General features: G+C 31.9%; 2 protein-coding genes across 2 annotated transcripts in view; one reads left to right on the forward strand and one right to left on the reverse strand.

Annotated features, from left to right (window-relative positions):
• The window catches only part of LOC134716878 (uncharacterized), a 45,126-nt gene that overhangs the window by 11,454 nt on the left and 13,300 nt on the right, over positions 1-20,372 (reverse strand). Inside the window, exons 15-26 of the mRNA XM_063579893.1 lie at positions 20,138-20,300; positions 19,368-19,500; positions 18,575-18,685; positions 17,929-18,103; positions 17,138-17,366; positions 13,319-13,484; positions 12,765-12,867; positions 11,701-11,901; positions 11,154-11,279; positions 9,066-9,210; positions 7,838-7,931; positions 7,190-7,324 (exon numbers count right to left, since the gene is read on the reverse strand). Of these exons, the coding sequence (XP_063435963.1) occupies positions 7,190-7,324; positions 7,838-7,931; positions 9,066-9,210; positions 11,154-11,279; positions 11,701-11,901; positions 12,765-12,867; positions 13,319-13,484; positions 17,138-17,366; positions 17,929-18,103; positions 18,575-18,685; positions 19,368-19,500; positions 20,138-20,300 (1,781 nt within the window). The remainder of the gene's footprint in view (positions 1-7,189; positions 7,325-7,837; positions 7,932-9,065; positions 9,211-11,153; positions 11,280-11,700; positions 11,902-12,764; positions 12,868-13,318; positions 13,485-17,137; positions 17,367-17,928; positions 18,104-18,574; positions 18,686-19,367; positions 19,501-20,137; positions 20,301-20,372) is intronic.
• Positions 1,815-4,780, forward strand: LOC134714265 (uncharacterized). The gene is made up of 2 exons (XM_063575503.1): positions 1,815-1,930; positions 3,523-4,780. Exons 1-2 carry the CDS (start codon positions 1,869-1,871, stop codon positions 4,778-4,780), a joined length of 1,320 nt encoding a protein of 439 aa, XP_063431573.1. The 5' UTR covers positions 1,815-1,868.

Here is a 20,372-nt window from a genome sequence, read left to right on the forward strand (position 1 = left end):
TGAAATGAAATTCCCCTGAACTTATTGAGTGAGAACTTCAGAATAGCATATTATACCTATTTGTAAATTAATTTTCCTAGAAATCCTACCACAAAAAAAAGTTTTTAAAAATTTGTGATTTGGCTGTTGAAAGCTCATGAAATAAACCCCATATTGAATTTTATACAGTTACTGTCTTTTGATGAGGTAAATATGTGGTTTCATTGACTTTTGCCAACGGGCGAAGTGAATTTCATTTTTTTTAATTTCAATTAAACCATATATTTACCAAAACAAAAGATAGTAATTTTTTACCATAACCAAAAGCACACAATGTTTTGCACGGTGAATATACTTTTTCCGTAGATGAACATGCTTGTTTATTCAAATTTCACATTCACATAGAAAAACCTTCTTAAGTTTTATCAAAATGGAATTTTAAGATTTATTCAATATTTCCAATTTCCTATAATCTCTGTCAATTGAAGGAACCTAAAACTAGTTTCTATTATGATAAAAACAGTCATTTTGGATCATTGATGGTTATAACAAAGACTTTTCTGTACTGAGATCTAGTTGACTAGCAGATGCAACACTAAATACTTTTCTTCTATATATATTTTGATTAATGATTAAACAATGTAATACAAAAGTACATAGTTGTAACTGTTGTTACCGATTTTATCCCTAAATTCATATTTTTTAAGAGGTGCAACTGAAAGTAGGCAAATGCATCATGTAAAATATAAAAAAATAAATAGGATCAACTGTTATTAAGTGAGTATGAAAGTATAAACATATTTGATTTGATTTGTTTTTAATTTTATTTAAGTATATTTACCATTCAATTAAAGAAAGGGAAGGAAAAGATTTAAAAAGGAAAACTATTTCTATTTAGTTAAAAGATGGACTTTTCCCCATTGTCCTTAGAAAGGGGAGAGGGAGAGTTACACTAAGTGTGCTAACACACTTGGCAACCCTCACACTCTTCACATGCCTGTCCAATTAAGGAGCATGGGTACTCGCATAGGTAATGACCCTGTAAACTAAAACCCTTTAAAAGCCACAAAGCTATCTATGGTGGTCTCCTAAACAGCCTGTGGAAGATAGTTTCCCACAATCTGCCCAATATGTATTTAATGGACAATGTGATAAACATGTCATGTTAAATAAACAGTAGTTCTATAGTGCTTATCTTGAAAAAAAATCAAATAAACAAGTCTGACCAAAAATAATGGTGTTTCAGTATCAAAAATATGAAAATATGTACAAAAAAACACATTCCAACATTGTAGTAAAAATCACAAAAATGCTGATGGTTTTATAAACTTTTTCCCCTGGGGACCAACATGAGGTTGAAGGCCCAGTACCTTTTCTATATATAGCTAGACAATCACTGTCCCCTTTTAACATGTTTAAACATATAAAAAAGCATATTTTTTTTTTAATGTAAATTATAAAAGACAACATCAATGTTCATCAAATGTTTTCTTCCTGTTCCTAATATAGGCCCAGACACAGTTATATAAGTATCATGAAGTCATTGAACCTTATTTAATGCTAATCTGTTTACTCTAAGTACAGTTTAATGAAATCCAAGCTGTTCCCTCAAAAATAAAACTGAACATATGTACAATATATTCTATAAAAACTGCACACCATATCATCAAGGGATTTTTTGCTTCATAAACAATTGTTATTTTCTACTTAATTTAACCAATCCTTGTTTTATTGTAAATTGTTTAATTCCTTGTAAATGAATATGAATAAATATATGAATACTAACTATGAACCAACCAAGGTTAAGCTAAAATCTTTACGAATGACTTGATAAAGAAAAATAAGAAATATTTGTGGCATTCTAAACTTGATTTTTCTCTAATACAGACATGAATAAATTAGTTCTTAGAATTACTGGACTGTTTATTGGTTTAATACTAAGTGTTTTATCGTAAGTATACTCTTTTGTTATTATTTGTGTAAAATGTTTTGTTTGATCAATATTTCATTTATTCATTATTGATGATAATTCAGAAGAAGAAAAAATGTACTGTAAATTCTGAAATTATTGTGATGTTTTTATTATTGCCAAAAATGTGAAAGGGTTATAAACGCAATACCTAAAATTCACATTTGAAATTTTTTGTGTGCAAACAGGATTTTTCTGAATATCACAAAAATTCAAGTTGAAAAACAAAATCACAATAATAAATGCACACAATTATTTCTGAATTTACAGTATTCCTTAACTTTACAGATATTAATATAAAGTGCTACAGCTAGAAATATACCGGGTATATCAACTTCAATAAATATATTCATTTTATAATTAGAATTCTAGTATAACATGTATAATATTCTTTTTTCACTTTAGAAACAAACAAATAGAACATGGTCTGCACATGATTGATGTCACAATAGAAATTGTCATTTTGATAATGAACAACACCGGATATGAAAATGAACATTTTTGTTGATATTGCTTGCTAGGAAATTAAATAAACTCAATCCTAAAGAAAGTTTACATATATATTTGTTATTTTTTTTCTTGTATATCGTTTGAATTTCTGTAACCTTTTGGTATCTTTAAATCAAAATTACAGTCTTAAAAAAGTGTACAAAAATTCCTAAGGAAATGCAGTGGAAATAATGCAACCAGTAATGTCTGTTAATATATTTTTTTTCTTTTTGTTTTTTAAAGACATGGATTTGGTTTTGCAAATTCCTAGAAATATTTTAGTGATGTTATAATTATAAATTTTCTAACAATTGCATTAAAAACTGCAACTGGTAATACAAATTTCTTACATATTTACATATTTACCAAAACATTAAAATAAGGCTGAGTATAAAATGCTAATACATAATCAGAATTTAATATTATAAAATAATCCAACTACTTTACAATAAATATATTTTCTCCATCATTTAAAATTCAAATCTTATATTTCCTTGGATAAAGTACTGCAGTACAATATTGCAAAAGTATGCGACCATGTGATAATCAAAAGGCAATTTAATCAAAACTCTAATTTTTGAGTTATTTAACATTTCTTGTTTGGTGTGAGAAAATATTTCTCCTCACGAGTGAAATGCACAGACAAGTTTGCTCTGCAAGCCTCTCACTTTATAATATAAAAATTTAACTGTCTCCAGTGGTGAAATATCATAAGACATTAGTTGTAGTGTTGAAATCTATATATGAAACTAATTATCAGCATATAGAAATGGGATGAAATAGGAGACTTGATTAAGGCCTCCAGTACAAATCCAATTTCTTCAAAGTTTTAGTTGCCTTCAATCTTTTATATTTTCTTTATTTCTTGTGTTGACTAAAAGTTATCATTTAAATGAAGGATAAGAATGGATGAAAATTCTGAAAATATAACCACCTATGAAGTTAATTAATTCTTTCTCATATAATCAAACTTGTATAACATTTGATATAAACTCATCATAGATTTGATATTTTCGCCAATTACCCTATGCCAATAGACTCATCATTATATAGATACGTTCTAGGAATTATTCACTTTTTTTCAGGGAATCAACTCCACTACTGGATGACCTTTACTTATCAACAAATCTAGATAATATTTTATCCAAGCAATTCAAATTTTACATCTATGACCTACCATCTTCCATGAATGCGGACATTGTAAATTATGCAGTTCAAAACTATGGATTACGGAACTGTATGTCACTGAGAAATAACGGCATGGGAGATGAACTGCTCACCATAGGAGAAAATAATGAGATATCAGTTCGTAACACAGACCAGTTTGCTCTGGAAGTTATCATTCACCAAAAGTTATTGAAAAGTTCCTACAGAACATTAGACCCAGATTTGGCTGACATTTTCTACGTTCCGGCCTATGTTGGTACACATTGTATATTTTTCAACAAATATTATTTCACAAGTTTAAGTGACCAATTAATCATGAACTTAACAGAATTTCTACTTTCTCAAAAATATTATATAGAAGGAAAGCCTCACTTTTCAACAATTAGTAAAATTCACAGAGAAATGTGTTCAGAGTTTTGCCCTTATCTGCAGTACAATATAGCACAAAATATGACATTTCTATCCATAGAAAGGGAAGTAACCCCATCTGATAACTTGTTTATGAAAACTGCTGCTCAGTCCATTAATGTTGTTCCATACCCTTCTTTTATACACTGGGTACCAGAAAACATGACTAAGAATTCACTACCAATTCAAAGCTTAGACCAGAGAGACGTGTTCATATTCTTACCTGCAGGAATTATTTGCCAAAATGAATTCAGATGTAAAATCATGGAACAATTTACACATAAAACAAATCAATCATACGAAGAATACAAAAATAAAACTTTGCCAACAGAAATGGTTTTCTTTGAAGTGGCACAATGTGACCAGGAAACAGAAAAAAATTTAGTGTTGTGGATGCATCTTTCTGTTTTCTGTTTACAGCCACCAGGAGATTCCCCGACCAGAAAATCATTTTACGATTCAATAATGAGTGGTTGTATACCAGTAACATTTGGAAACCACTCTTTACAATATGCATTTTCAAAATATTTTGATTTTTCAAAGTTTACTGTATCAATACCTGTGGATATAGCTAACAATGATAAAGGAATACTTAATTTTCTGAAGGATATAGATATAAAAACAATGCAAAGACTGCATTCAAATCTACTACATGTTATGAAATACATGCAGTATTCAATATCATCTGATGATAAAATGGAAGAACCAGATGATGCAATGAAGTTCATTCTTGCAGAGCTAGCAGATAAACTTATTCCAAAAACATAATGGCACCAGTTCTTTAAAATATATATTTATTTTTGTATGTTTTTTTTATAATAAAGTATTTTACATTTTAACAGCATTTTTGTTATAAATAATATTATAAAATGTTTATGGAACTGAACTATGTTCAGATGTTAAGTTGCTACAATTATCTCTATCTATAATGAACTTGGCCCAGTTATTACAGTGGAAAATATTTTCTAAAAAATTATGAAAATTGTTAAAAAATGACAATAAAGGGCAATACCTCCTTCAGGGGTCAACTGACCTTTTTGGTCTAGTTGACTCATTTGTACCGGTAATCTTACTTTGCTGAACATTTTTGTTGTTTACAGTTTATCTCTATCTATAATAATATTCAAGATAATAACCAAAAACAGCCAAATTTCCTTCAAAAGTTCCAATTCAGGGGCAGCAACCCAACAACCAGTAGTTGGATTCATCTGAAAATTTCAGGGCAGATAGATATTGACTTGCAAAACAATTGAACCCATGTCTGAATTGCTCTTAATGTTTTGGTTTCAAAGTTATAAGCCAAAAACTACATTTTACCCCTATGTTGTATTTTTAGCCATGGCAGCCATCTTGGTTGGTAGGCAGGGTCATCGCACACATTTTTTAAACTGGATACCTCAATGATGATTATGGCCAAGTATGGTTAAATTTGAACAAGTAGTTTTGAAGGATAAGATTTTTGTAAAAGATTAGAAAAAATTACAAAAAAATTGGTAAACAAGAATGTGTCCCCAGTACACGAATGCCCCACTCGCACTATCATTTTCTATGTTCAATGGACCGTGAAATTGAGGTAAAAACTCTAATTTGGCATTTAAATTTAAAAGATCATATCATAGGGAACATGTGTCCAAATTTTGAAGTCGATTGGACTTCAACTTCATCAAAAACTACCTTGACCAAAAACTTTAACCTGAAGCGGGACAGACGGACCAACAGACGAACGGACGGACGAACGGACGAACGGACGCACAGACCAGAAAACATAATGCCCCTCTACTATCGTAGGTGGGGCATAAAAATGACTATAAAGGGCAATTACTCCTTAAGGGGTCAACTGACCATTTTAGTCATATAAACTTATTTGTAGATCCTACTTTGCTGATCATTATTGCTACTTACAGTTTATCTCTATCTATAATAATATTCAAAATAATAGCCAAAAAAAACCGGTATAATTTCCATAAAATTACAAATTCAGGGGCATCAACCCAACAACTGGTTGTCCGATTCGTCTGAAAACTTCAGGGCAGATGTATCTTTATCTGATAAACAATTTTACCCCTGTGTCAGATTTGCTCTAAATGCTTTGGTTTCAGAGTTATAAGCTCAAATCTACATTTTACCCCTATGTTCTATTTTTAGCCATGGCGGCCATCTTGGTTGGTTGGCAAGGTCACGCCACACATATTTTAAACTAGATACCCCAATAACGATTGTGGCCAAGTTTGGTTTAATTTGTCTCAGTAGTTTGAGAGCAGATGATTTTTGGTAAAAGGTAACAACAACAGACGACGACGACAGACGCCAACAAAATGACGCAAAGTGATGAGAAAAGCTCTCTTGGCCCTTCGGGCCAGGTGAGCTAAAAAATCTCATATGCCTCACATCTCATAATATGGCAGTACAGTTTGTGGTGTCTAACTTCTGAATTCTGAAATTTTACTGCCAAATATATGGATGAAGAAAAGCAACAAAGGAACTATAAAATTAAGAATAGAAATGGGGAGTATGTCAAAGAGACAACAAACCGACCAAAGAGCATGTATTGGCCAAAAGCCACCAATGAATCTTTAAGACATTAAAAAAATCCTGCACCAGGAGGTGGGCTTCAGCAGAGCCCCATATAAAAAAAATAGAACTAATTCAGTGAAAATGAACGTCATACTAAAGGAGGTCTCATTGGGGGTTCCGATCCCTGATCCCACTTACTGTTTTGTCAGATTCCTGCATCCTGCTTACACTATGTACGTAAGCAATTCTCATTTTTTTTAATTTCCCGTGTCCCACTAGACTCCATTTCCCATTTCACACCACAATAATTTGATTTTCACTTGTCACGCTTACAATAAAATCAGCAATCCCTCGTCACGATTAGACCCTAATGAGACCCACAGTTATCTCCAAAACAATAGAATAAACTAAAATTTAAAAAAAACATACAAGACTATCAAATGACAGAGGGTCCTGACCTTGGACAGACACAAAATTGCAACAAAGTCCAGATGTTTTGTGAGGTCTCAACTTCCCCTCATACCTCTAGGCAATGTAGAATAAAGAAACCTACAGCAATATGCACAGTATTCAATGGATGGTTACTTCCCTTATTTTATGGTCTTTTTATACACATTCACTCTACATCCATTATACTATCAACAGAATATAAAGATAACTTACTTGAATCTGACCTTCACCTCTTATATAGCCTGTCATTTTATTTATCTGTGAGGACATCTCCTTAGCAACCTTAACAATAGGATTACAATCATCTTCCCATTTCTCTGCCTCGGACTGCAGGTATTTTGATGCTGCCTGTCAAAGCAATAAATCATAAGAAAATAACCAGTTTCATACTGCATTTTTTCGCTCATCAAGTGAAAAAAAAATCATAAATGAGAACATTTTAACATGAAGAAAGAGTTTGAATGCATTCCGTTACAAAGGATTTTAAAAAAGATGTACTGTGAGCTAATTTTGCCTTATTAAGTTTGATGAAAAATATTGTTGCTTATATTTAAAAGTATAACTTACGGCAAACAGGAATAGCATAAAATAAAGAGCTGAAAAAGTGTCATACAATATTTCATAACCAAATGCAGCTTGGACTTGGAGCTACCCTTTGAATTAGAATTCAAAAGGGGAAATAAAAAGCTAAACAGACACACTTTCTGTTGCATATGCCACAAATATTCTTTTAAATTTTAATATATTGAGTTTCTGTCATTTTGGTCATGATTGGCATTTCTGGCATAGGGAAAACCTAAAACTGGAAGGATCACAATTCATTTCAAGTATGGCAAATTTTAAAAATAATCTATAACTTACTAGAACAGAAGCATTAGGTTTATAAGGAGAATCTGATGCCTTCTTTTTCCTTCCAACTTTAGAAAATTGACCAACTGCCATATTCTGTTTTTCACTGGAAAAAATAGGTTTAATTTTTCATTTTATTGAGAAATGCAGAGTTGTTATCATGATACTAAACTTCTTCCAAGAAATTTTGGATGAATTGTGTTATAATTGTCATCACTACATAAATTTCTGTTTTTAGTAAAAAAAATATTTACATTTTGTCAAAAATCCTAAAAATTAATGCACACACAAATTTCTTAATTTACAGTTCATGTCCTATTATGTTTAAGATTTGGTCCAATCAGCAGAAATGTAACAAAAGGAGTAGGTTCCGGTAAGGGCCGATTTTGGCCTCAAATTTCAGGTTCATCTAACGAAAGTTTTTTGACACTATTTAAACACTTAAGTGTCTATTTCAATTGATTCGATAAGTTTATGCAAAAGATTTTAACTGATTTAGTCATTAAAAATGCTCTGATGTATGCTTAAATATGACAAATCTATCAAATATGCCAAAAAACGTCACTTTTCAAATGTTTTTTTGTCAAAAATGAAAGTCCGTGTTCATCCTCAACCTTTATATATATGTTTTGTATTATCATCAAATACAACTTACATTTCAATATTATGAATGAACACGAATGCGGCCACTTCCATTTTAGACAGAAACCTTCTAAAAATTAACCTAAATGATAGAATTTTGAAGATTTCAGTAATTTAGCATGACTTAATGATGGTAGAACACGATATGTGTGCCTTGTATTGTCAAAAACAGCCCATATTTATGTAGCAGAAGCATTTGACTTTCCAAAACATAGCTTGAAGATTACATTTTCACAATTTAGTAAAACTGCTATATTTTGGGGCCAAAAAGGGGGTCTTACTGAACCTACTCCTTAAATATGTATACATTAATAGCTAAATTACACAGGATAGGTAAAAATGTGATAAAATAAGGTTGAATGATTATAAGTTAAATACAGTCAGTAATGTTACCTTTAGACATTTATATTTGATGTATTTTTGTATGCTTGTTAATTCAAAGAGACTTCTGTCATATTTATTATTTTATCCAAATATTAAACATCTGATGATATCAGATAGTAATATCTACATTTTCACAGCAATAATTTGCCAGATATACATTGTAGTATCATTAAGACAGCAATTTCAAAATTTAAACATGATTGCCAATATAAACCTTGTAACACAGAGAAGTTCTTCATGTACTGTTCTAAATCCTCCATGTTTGTTGTCATTCTCCTCAACTGATTGGATTGAAGGCTCTAATGTGTCAGTATGTGTACATTCTTCAGGTGTTTTAACACCTAAAACTTTATTCAAGTCTGTGAAATGTAAAGAAGATAAGTAACAAAGGGTATATGACAGCTTTATATTAAGAAATAATTCATGGCAGCTGTAGATTTGTTTTCATTAAACCATGGGTCGGGCATTTATATTCGATTATTTTACCCTGAGCCTTAGCAAGGGGTAAAATACAAATATAAATGCCCAACCAATGGTTAAATGAAAACAAATCTAAGGCTGCAATGAATTATTTCGATTCTAATAGGACAAATTTCGGTAATTTTGTTTACCATGAAAGCCCTATACATACAATATTGTTTTTGGCTGTTCCATTTACCAAATTTTGATAATATAAGTAATATTATATAATTCATTGATAAATTTTTTAATAGCATTTTTCACTTATATGTTTTCTTCCAATGTAATTTTATTCGTTCTGAGGCATATAAGAAGCTTTAAAACGCCGGGTATTTACATTTGATTTTTTGTGTACGGAAACATACTTGTGACATCCTCTTTTTTCATTGCCATGCCAAGACAATAACATCATTTTGCCGAATTTTCGTTTTATGAAATTTTACCAGGAAAAGTAATTTGTAAATCTACTAATTTGTTTATTTTGCTGTAGAATAGACAAAAATATATTGTATTTGAATCTTGGCCTATGTAAACTAGGGGTTTTAATGTCGAAAATTGAGAATATCTGGTAGTATGAATAAGTTTGTTGTAACTCAGAACAGCCATATTACTGTATTTGCGCTAAAGGTAGATATTTATAGATTATTACATGGCATTTTCCATATGGCCCTGGTATCAGCCCTAGACTCCCATATCAAGCCAGAGGGCTTGATATGGGTCGTGGGCTGATATTACGGACCATATGGAAAATGACATGTAATAATCTATTTATCACATATTTTCAAGCAAGAGAAAGAAAAAAATAGCATACACCAAATTATGTTTAATATTTCATCACAAATTCAAAAAGACATTTAATGAAAAAAAAATCAAAATATGTATCACCATGCACCATGAGTTAAAAAAAAAAGTTCGTATCACAGTACGTAAGCAACGTTTTGTGATAAGATTCTGAAATAATTAACAATAAATATATTTATTCTAAGAATTGCAAATATTAAACGACTTAAAGTGTTACATTACCAATGTTAAATATGCTTTATAGGAAGAATACCATATCGCTACTCATTCCAGTGTGGCGTCAAATTTTGACATCTAAATTCTTTATGACATCAAAATTTTACAAAACTTTTGTGATTTTCACTATTGATATTTACTTATTTCTACTACAGCAGATTCGTAAATTTCTAAATTTCTTTTCATTGTGTTCTCATTTTTAATTTTTTGTATGAATTTACATGCATCGTCATTTGACACAGGCACTTGTCTCCAAAAAAAAATCCTATACACCTTAATGTTATATTAAGGTATATATAGGGAAAAAAAATTTGAGACAAGTGCCTGTGTCATTTGATCTGAGAGAAAACTCTCCTGGTCGTTTTGCTGCTTTGGCTGACAACTTGTTTACAAATTAATTTTGATTGACAGGTTTACCGGAAGTTAAACTCGGGGGCTTGATATGGATTTCGAAGGCTGATATCGATCTCGGCCCCGAGGGCTGATAACCAACCTTGACTTCCGGCTATTATTGGCCATGCAAAAACGTACATATCAGTATAAAATATGTGATAAATTGTGATTATACTGGTTGACGATAATAGGTCATCATATTATAATTCAAATTTCCATATGTGTATTAAAATGTCTGTGTGTTTTACTTTAAAATTATTTACTGGCGCGAAAAAAAATTACTCTTTAAAAATATTTAGGTTATTGCTGTATGACATCAATATGTTATTTGTACATGTCCTATGGCATTTCAGAGATAGTTCAGTTAATACCCAATAGCGTAAATACAACTATACAAGACTCTGGAGATAATTTAGATAATAACTATCATTACTTTTAACTAATCCTGGCTTTAAATCTTTCATCTGTTGTATACACACTAAAAGTTGACGAACTTTAGCTGCCCATGAAACTTTCTGTTTTGTGAATTCTTCCATTGTACTTGATAAATCGCCATCTTCTACAATAATATAAAAATAGGTAAAGCACAGTGGTTGAAATAATTTAACCACTTGTCTTAATATATTCTGTATTTTTTTTTCAAATCAAGGTTCTTTTATAAAAGGTTGTTGAATACCTGACAAGTAAAAATTAATATGTTAAAAGCTGGAATAACCAAAAAGATTTAACTAATTATATATATAGTCTTACTGGCATATTTTTTTCAGAGATGTTTCATTTTATCAATTCATTTCTTTTTGTAGATTGAGGAAAATCCTATTTTCATGGATATTTGATTTTGTGGGTTGCTGAAGTCAGAATGTTCTTAAGTCTTTAAATAAATAGCTTGGTTCACCTATATCCTGGATATCCATGAACATTAGTATTCTAAGAATAATTATTCATACAATATACAGAAAAGGCTCCTGTTTTTCACCTACCAGTTAATTTTTTGACAATATCAATAAGCTGAGGAGATATACCAGTTACTTCATCTAAACACTTTCTAACAGCTGATCGCTTGTCAAGTTCTGTAGACAGCTGGATACCTTGTAAAGTTTTCTGTCGTAAACTCATCAAACTTTCACTGAATTTACTGAGAGACAACTGAAACTCTGACATGCACATTTGTTTTTCTGCATCTACAAAAAATTTTCAAAGAAAGTGTTATGAAAAGAACATTTAAAAATATAAAAAAAAGTCAATCATTCAAAATACAATCAAAGTGCTTGTAAGTATTGAATGATAAAGATTGCATTAATTTATCAGTGGGAAATAAAATTAATAAATATCGCATTGAATTAAGCATTGGTTGTGGTTGATACAACTACAATTTTGGACAATGGGAGACAACTCCAATTTTTAAAGATTGCTTTTATAATGACATTGTTTATATTTTTAGAACAGATGTCAGATGCATGCACCTTGCATAAGTTATGTAATTTTTCTTGATAGGTGTAGCTTTACTTTGTAATTGGAATATCTGAGCATACATTACATTTATAAGTTTCTGGAAATGTTCATGGATAAGATGTATAGAATGTTATGATCAATGCACTATATTTTGTGTATCAAAAAAGGTAGTGATAAGCCTTAGAAGATTTAGATATCAAGTCAGTCCCATAAGGTTTTGATTGTATTCCATGCAATCTTTACCTAAAAATGGAAAAAACATTAATTTGTCACTGCTAATATTTTTTTTGTGATTGTAGGAATTTTTCAATAAGTTGTATTGAGTTTATTAGGAAAAGTTGCAGTACCAAAAAAAGCAATGGCAAAGTCCATGCTTTGGTTAGGAACAACTAAATAATTATTCAAAATAAAAAAAAAAAAAAAAGATGCACAGCAGCATTATATGATTAAGAAGACATTTAAAAATAGTTCACTCAGAAAGAGTTGCAGATACAATATTGGTATTTTCAAAATTATGCTATGGCAAAGTCTGTGTTTTGGTATTAAAGGAAAACCCCTAAAAAAAAATTATTCATATCAAAAGTATAATTACCTGTTTTAGCTGTCCTAACTTCCACAGCGCTATCTGACAGTTTATTTAACAATGCTGTATACATTAATGTCTGCTCTTGTAATATATCCATACATTTTATACTCTGAAAATAGAAACACTTATTTTTGACATTCCTTTTAGTGGATGTTAACACCATAAACATAAAATTTTGCAAAATTAGTAACTACATTCATATATCAAACATTTTTAAAATACTTTTAGATCATAAAAATATCTACATATATCTAATTTTTCTGTACATATTACCATTGCACACATTAATGGTTTTCATTTTAGAGTAAATTCCTTTCACACCGCCTATCCTGACAAACTTCACTTGATATACTGTATGTGTTTTACTCATAACTTAAGGCCCTACACTGACCTATCTTTGTTTACTTCTATGGCAATTGGTCTCTTTTGGAGAGTTTTCTCATTGGCAATCATACCACATATTTTTTTTTATATTGACACCAGATTTTTAATATAACCTATAAATTACTATTATCCTAACTGGGAAGTATCTTTATTGAATCAACCTGGTTTGGACTAACCTTAACAATCCACTGTGCAGAAAGTAGACCAAGTCTACAACATATGTATGTCACGGTTATCTTATCCACTTCTCTCTTTTTCCTGGAGGAAGTGGATTTCATACTGTCATATAATCCATCTAGATCTAAACAAAGGGATGTTGCTAATTCAGAAACACTGTCATTTCTGAAATAATAAAGTCATATCCATGTAGCTGTTGTTTATTTAGATAAATTGACCAGTTGGAGAAATCATATCTACAACTAACTGAATCCACTGAAAGAGATTACCAGAAACAAAAAGTTCCTATTAAAAAGAGGTGAGATTCAAGGTATGGTCAGGGAAATATCAATCAAATTTAAAAAAAAAACCATGTCCATGTTACAACTTTACATTATCAAAGAATAAATCATAAAGCTATGACATTAAAATCAATGATGAACTTACCCAAGACATGCACTGTGTAAGAGATTCCTAATCTGACTATTCTGATGCAGTATATGTTACTTACCCAAGACATGCACTGTGTAAGAGATTCCTGATCTGACTATTCTGATGCAGTATATGTTACTTACCCAAGACATGCACTGTGTAAGAAATTCCTGATCTGACTATTCTGATGCAGTACATGTTACTTACCCAAGACATGCACTGTGTAAGAGATTCCTAATCTGACTATTCTGATGCAGTATATGTTACTTACCCAAGACATGCACTGTGTAAGAGATTCCTAATCTGACTATTCTGATGCAGTACATGTTACTTACCCAAGACATGCACTGTGTAAGAGATTCCTGATCTGACTATTCTGATGCAGTATATGTTACTTACCCAAGACATGCACTGTGTAAGAGATTCCTGATCTGACTATTCTGATGCAGTATATGCTACTTACCCAAGACATGCACTGTGTAAGAGATTCCTAATCTGACTATTCTGATGCAGTACATGTTACTTACCCAAGACATGCACTGTGTAAGAGATTCCTGATCTGACTATTCTGATGCAGTATATGTTACTTACCCAAGACATGCACTGTGTAGGAGATTCCTGATCTGACTATTCTGATGCAGTATATGTTACTTACCCAAGACATGCACTGTGTAAGAGATTCCTAATCTTACCATTCTGATGCAGTATATGTTACTTACCCAAGACATGCACTGTGTAGGAGATTCCTGATCTGACTATTCTGATGCAGTATATGTTACTTACCCAAGACATGCACTGTGTAAGAGATTCCTGATCTGACTATTCTGATGCAGTACATGTTACTTACCCAAGACATGCACTGTGTAAGAGATTCCTGATCTGACTATTCTGATGCAGTATATGTTACTTACCCAAGACATGCACTGTGTAGGAGATTCCTAATCTGACTATTCTGATGCAGTATATGTTACTTACCCAAGACATGCACTGTGTAGGAGATTCCTAATCTGACTATTCTGATGCAGTATATGTTACTTACCCAAGACATGCACTGTGTAAGAGATTCCTGATCTGACTATTCTGATGCAGTATATGTTACTTACCCAAGACATGCACTGTGTAAGAGATTCCTGATCTGACTATTCTGATGCAGTATATGTTACTTACCCAAGACATGCACTGTGTAGGAGATTCCTGATCTGACTATTCTGATGCAGTATATGTTACTTACCCAAGACATGCACTGTGTAAGAGATTCCTAATCTTACCATTCTGATGCAGTATATGTTACTTACCCAAGACATGCACTGTGTAGGAGATTCCTGATCTGACTATTCTGATGCAGTATATGTTACTTACCCAAGACATGCACTGTGTAAGAGATTCCTGATCTGACTATTCTGATGCAGTATATGTTACTTACCCAAGACATGCACTGTGTAAGAGATTCCTAATCTGACTATTCTGATGCAGTACATGTTACTTACCCAAGACATGCACTGTGTAAGAGATTCCTGATCTGACTATTCTGATGCAGTATATGTTACTTACCCAAGACATGCACTGTGTAAGAGATTCCTGATCTGACTATTCTGATGCAGTACATGTTACTTACCCAAGACATGCACTGTGTAAGAGATTCCTAATCTTACCATTCTGATGCAGTATATGTTACTTACCCAAGACATGCACTGTGTAGGAGATTCCTGATCTGACTATTCTGATGCAGTATATGTTACTTACCCAAGACATGCACTGTGTAAGAGATTCCTGATCTGACTATTCTGATGCAGTATATGTTACTTACCCAAGACATGCACTGTGTAAGAGATTCCTAATCTGACTATTCTGATGCAGTACATGTTACTTACCCAAGACATGCACTGTGTAAGAGATTCCTGATCTGACTATTCTGATGCAGTATATGTTACTTACCCAAGACATGCACTGTGTAAGAGATTCCTGATCTGACTATTCTGATGCAGTATATGCTACTTACCCAAGACATGCACTGTGTAAGAGATTCCTAATCTGACTATTCTGATGCAGTACATGTTACTTACCCAAGACATGCACTGTGTAAGAGATTCCTGATCTGACTATTCTGATGCAGTATATGTTACTTACCCAAGACATGCACTGTGTAGGAGATTCCTGATCTGACTATTCTGATGCAGTATATGTTACTTACCCAAGACATGCACTGTGTAAGAGATTCCTAATCTTACCATTCTGATGCAGTATATGTTACTTACCCAAGACATGCACTGTGTAGGAGATTCCTGATCTGACTATTCTGATGCAGTATATGTTACTTACCCAAGACATGCACTGTGTAAGAGATTCCTGATCTGACTATTCTGATGCAGTACATGTTACTTACCCAAGACATGCACTGTGTAAGAGATTCCTGATCTGACTATTCTGATGCAGTATATGTTACTTACCCAAGACATGCACTGTGTAGGAGATTCCTAATCTGACTATTCTGATGCAGTATATGTTACTTACCCAAGACATGCACTGTGTAGGAGATTCCTAATCTGACTATTCTGATGCAGTATATGTTACTTACCCAAGACATGCACTGTGTAAGAGATTCCTGATCTGACTATTCTGATGCAGTATATGTTACTTACCCAAGACATGCACTGTGTAAGAGATTCCTGATCTGACTATTCTGATGCAGTATATGTTACTTACCCAAGACATGCACTGTGTAGGAGATTCCTGATCTGACTATTCTGATGCAGTATATGTTACTTACCCAAGACATGCACTGTGTAAGAGATTCCTAATCTTACCATTCTGATGCAGTATATGTTACTTACCCAAGACATGCACTGTGTAGGAGATTCCTGATCTGACTATTCTGATGCAGTATATGTTACTTACCCAAGACATGCACTGTGTAAGAGATTCCTGATCTGACTATTCTGATGCAGTACATGTTACTTACCCAAGACATGCACTGTGTAAGAGATTCCTGATCTGACTATTCTGATGCAGTATATGTTACTTACCCAAGACATGCACTGTGTAAGAGATTCCTGATCTGACTATTCTGATGCAGTACATGTTACTTACCCAAGACATGCACAGTGCAAGAGATTCCTAATCTGACTATTCTGATGCAGTACATGTTACTTACCCAAGACATGCACTGTGTAAGAGATTCCTGATCTGACTATTCTGATGCAGTACATATTACTTACCCAAGACATGCACTGTGTAAGAGATTCCTAATCTGACTATTCTGATGCAGTATATGTTACTTACCCAAGACATGCACTGTGTAAGAGATTCCTGATCTGACTATTCTGATGCAGTACATGTTACTTACCCAAGACATGCACTGTGCAAGAGATTCCTAATCTGACTATTCTGATGCAGTATATGTTACTTACCCAAGACATGCACTGTGTAAGAGATTCCTAATCTGACTATTCTGATGCAGTATATGTTCAAACAGTTGTGAGTCTTTCAATGGAATGCTGTCATTTGGCCACACTCTTCTGTCACAACCTTTAGTGTAAAGGTCAGAGGTCAAACCTTCAAGGTCATCCAGAACACAAAATATTCTTACAGCCCATTCTCTGCAAAGTTGTTCAAGTTGACATTTATCTTGATGAGTAGCTGCAATAAAGAAAGCTACATTAACATATATGTAATGTGGTTTCATAACTCTACAACAGTTTAATACAGGGTGATATCTTATATTTTTATAACTTTGACAATTATTCATCATAAGTTTTTTTTTTTTTTTGGTTTCAAACATTTTAAAAGTGAAATTGTGAAATAACATTTTTTATAAATAATCATTTTTTGTTCATTTTTAACAAAATAAGCTCAAAAACATTGATGATGCACCATTGGCTTGCAAGTAGATAATTCAACTCATTTGAATCTGTATTCATGGGAACTTCAATTTAAAATTGTTTCTATAGGACTTTTGGTAATTTGGATAGATGTTTTTTTTTTAAATATGTTATAAATAAAATAACAGATTTTGAGTCTTATCAGTGAACATATATTTGACAGCTAATGCCCCTTAAAAAACAGGTCATCGGACTTCCGAGATAAACATGAGTGCTGACAACTCATAAAATTACTATGGTTACAAAAAAATAGTACACTATAAGCCATAGTAATATTATCTAATGTTAATAACAGGACAATGACAATCTTTAGGACTTACATGATTTATATATGACACCTGATGTTGTTACTATGGTAACTGTAATGTTATCTAACTCGTTACTATTCTCTTGCAGACGTTGACATCTTTCTTCCCCAATATCTTTATCACCAATACTTTCTGTTAAATCCATTAGTTCTGATATACTTGTGGTGTGTTGTTTTAATGAGTCAATCTACATAATTAAATCACACGAAATAGATATAGGAATATGTGGTACGTGTGCCAATAAGACAACTCTCCATTCAAGTAACAATTTATAAAAGTAAACCATTATAGGTCAAGGTTTGGCCATTTTATTAAGATAACCAGAAAGGCCATTATATCATCTTTTAAAATCATTAGAGTCATTATTTGGACCACAGAGTCTTGTGCATATGATATATCAGTACTCTCAAAAAGTTCAATTTACTAGGATCTTTTTATAAAATGTCAAAGTTTTGATCAGAACTTTAATTGGACACCATTATATTGGATGATTTTACCATGTTTAAAAGGACATTATAAAATGAACATAATTGTTGTACTATTGCCAGAACATATTCATTTTGTCAGATGGATAAAGGCATGAAGCCCACTAAAATACTGTTGGAATCTGTTAAAAGTCATCAGTTGGTATCTATGCATGACAGGAAATAGTTCTAACCTGTTGTTTCATTAAGCGCTGATCAGATGACGTGGTTGACTGATAAACAGGGTCGGAAATGTCCTTCCATTGGTCCACTGTAACATCTATAAATACTCTTATCTTCTCAATCTTCAATGGAAAGCAGTGGTATTAGACGAATGCAATGTGTATACTCAATAAATGTAAAACTTACACTTTATTAGATGGCTTGATTTTTAAGATCAGAAAGTGCATTTTTGTTATATTTTTTCTAATTGTGAGAGTAACATGAGGCAGATGTTACCGCAAAAAAGTTTAAGGTCTGTTTTAAATGTCTCCTATCTTTTATTAATCAAACCCAAATTTTCGTGAAATTGTATGTTTTATGATAAATAATTGAAAAACAAGTGTATTGCATTCGTCAAAAAGCAAACTATCAGAGATTCTTTTTGTATCTTAGTCTTTTTATCTAGATTTATGCTGCAATGACAATAATATGATTATTTGTAGATTCCAATTTTCTGAATCATCAGTCATTTTGTGTTATAAATCATAATTTCAGACTCCCAAATCAAAAGTCAATGGAAAATAAGCATCTTTGGTTGTTCAATTTTGAGTACTTATATCTACCATATAAAGAAAATGGCAGAATTTGCAGTTAAAGTAATGTCAAAAACCTTTTTCTTGTTAGCTAACATTCAAATGTAAGCTAAGGGTGTCATTTAAGTACAAAGCGCTGTTCATTTTGATATAAAATCATCATGTTCTAGTCTTAAATATGGTTGTATGATTTCCCTCTGAACATTATTCTATCTATCTTTTAAGGACCTACCTTGACTTCCCATAGTTGACTTAGAGAACAAATATCAGAAATATCATCTTGATCACCCATTGCTACATATTTTAATTTCTCTGTCAGATCTGCAACTAATTCATCTACCTCACTGCACAAGGAATGTATATTTCTGTTAACAAATAAAATTTTAAATAAGAATAAAATTATTTATTATTCCAATCATGGGCCCATGATGGGCAACATGACATGTATACACACAAAACAATGCCTTGTGATTTGTAACAGAAAAACTTATTTTTATGTTGAAATGAAATATTAAAAGTTTTAAGATTTTATCAAGTCAGATTAAGAGCTACATATATTTCTTCATTTAAAATGAGTCATGTACATTAAATTCCTGTCAGGACCATAAAATCATTACAATTATCATTGTTATTACATATATAAATTATCATTTCATCTAACATTTATTTATACAAGAAAGTATTTACATAGAAATGTTGAAAATACACAAATATTACTAAAATTTCGGAAACTTTTCGTTATAGGAAGTATTTTAGTTAATTTTTGCTAACTTTTTTAAATGTTAAAACATAACTCATACAATAGGCTTTACTCAGTTTTGATTCTTGTACTTTTGTTAATTTAAGCTCATTGCTGGTTTTTTTCCGAAACATGTAAATGGTCCAGCAAAATGGAATCAATTCACAGAAATAAACAAAAAATAATTCACAAACATGGCTATTTGTCTCATGGACACATACCACATCTTCTTATATCTATAAATGGTCAGAACAAAACCATACCTTCTTTTGGCAGTATCAGAGTGTACCAAAAGACATTCAGCACTATCTACTATATGATTACTCCAGCCTAACAAATCTCCGCTCACAGACTTTATAACATGCTTATCTCCCTTGGTTACAGCACCAGTTATCTTTTCCTTTATATGAGAGGTAGTGGTTGAATCTACAGAATCAAAAGTGCATTCATATAACAGGTTACAGAAGAATTGTAACTGAAAAGATCAATAAATTATAA

This window comes from Mytilus trossulus, chromosome 4, assembly GCF_036588685.1.
Source record: "Mytilus trossulus isolate FHL-02 chromosome 4, PNRI_Mtr1.1.1.hap1, whole genome shotgun sequence".
NCBI lineage: Eukaryota > Metazoa > Mollusca > Bivalvia > Mytilida > Mytilidae > Mytilus > Mytilus trossulus.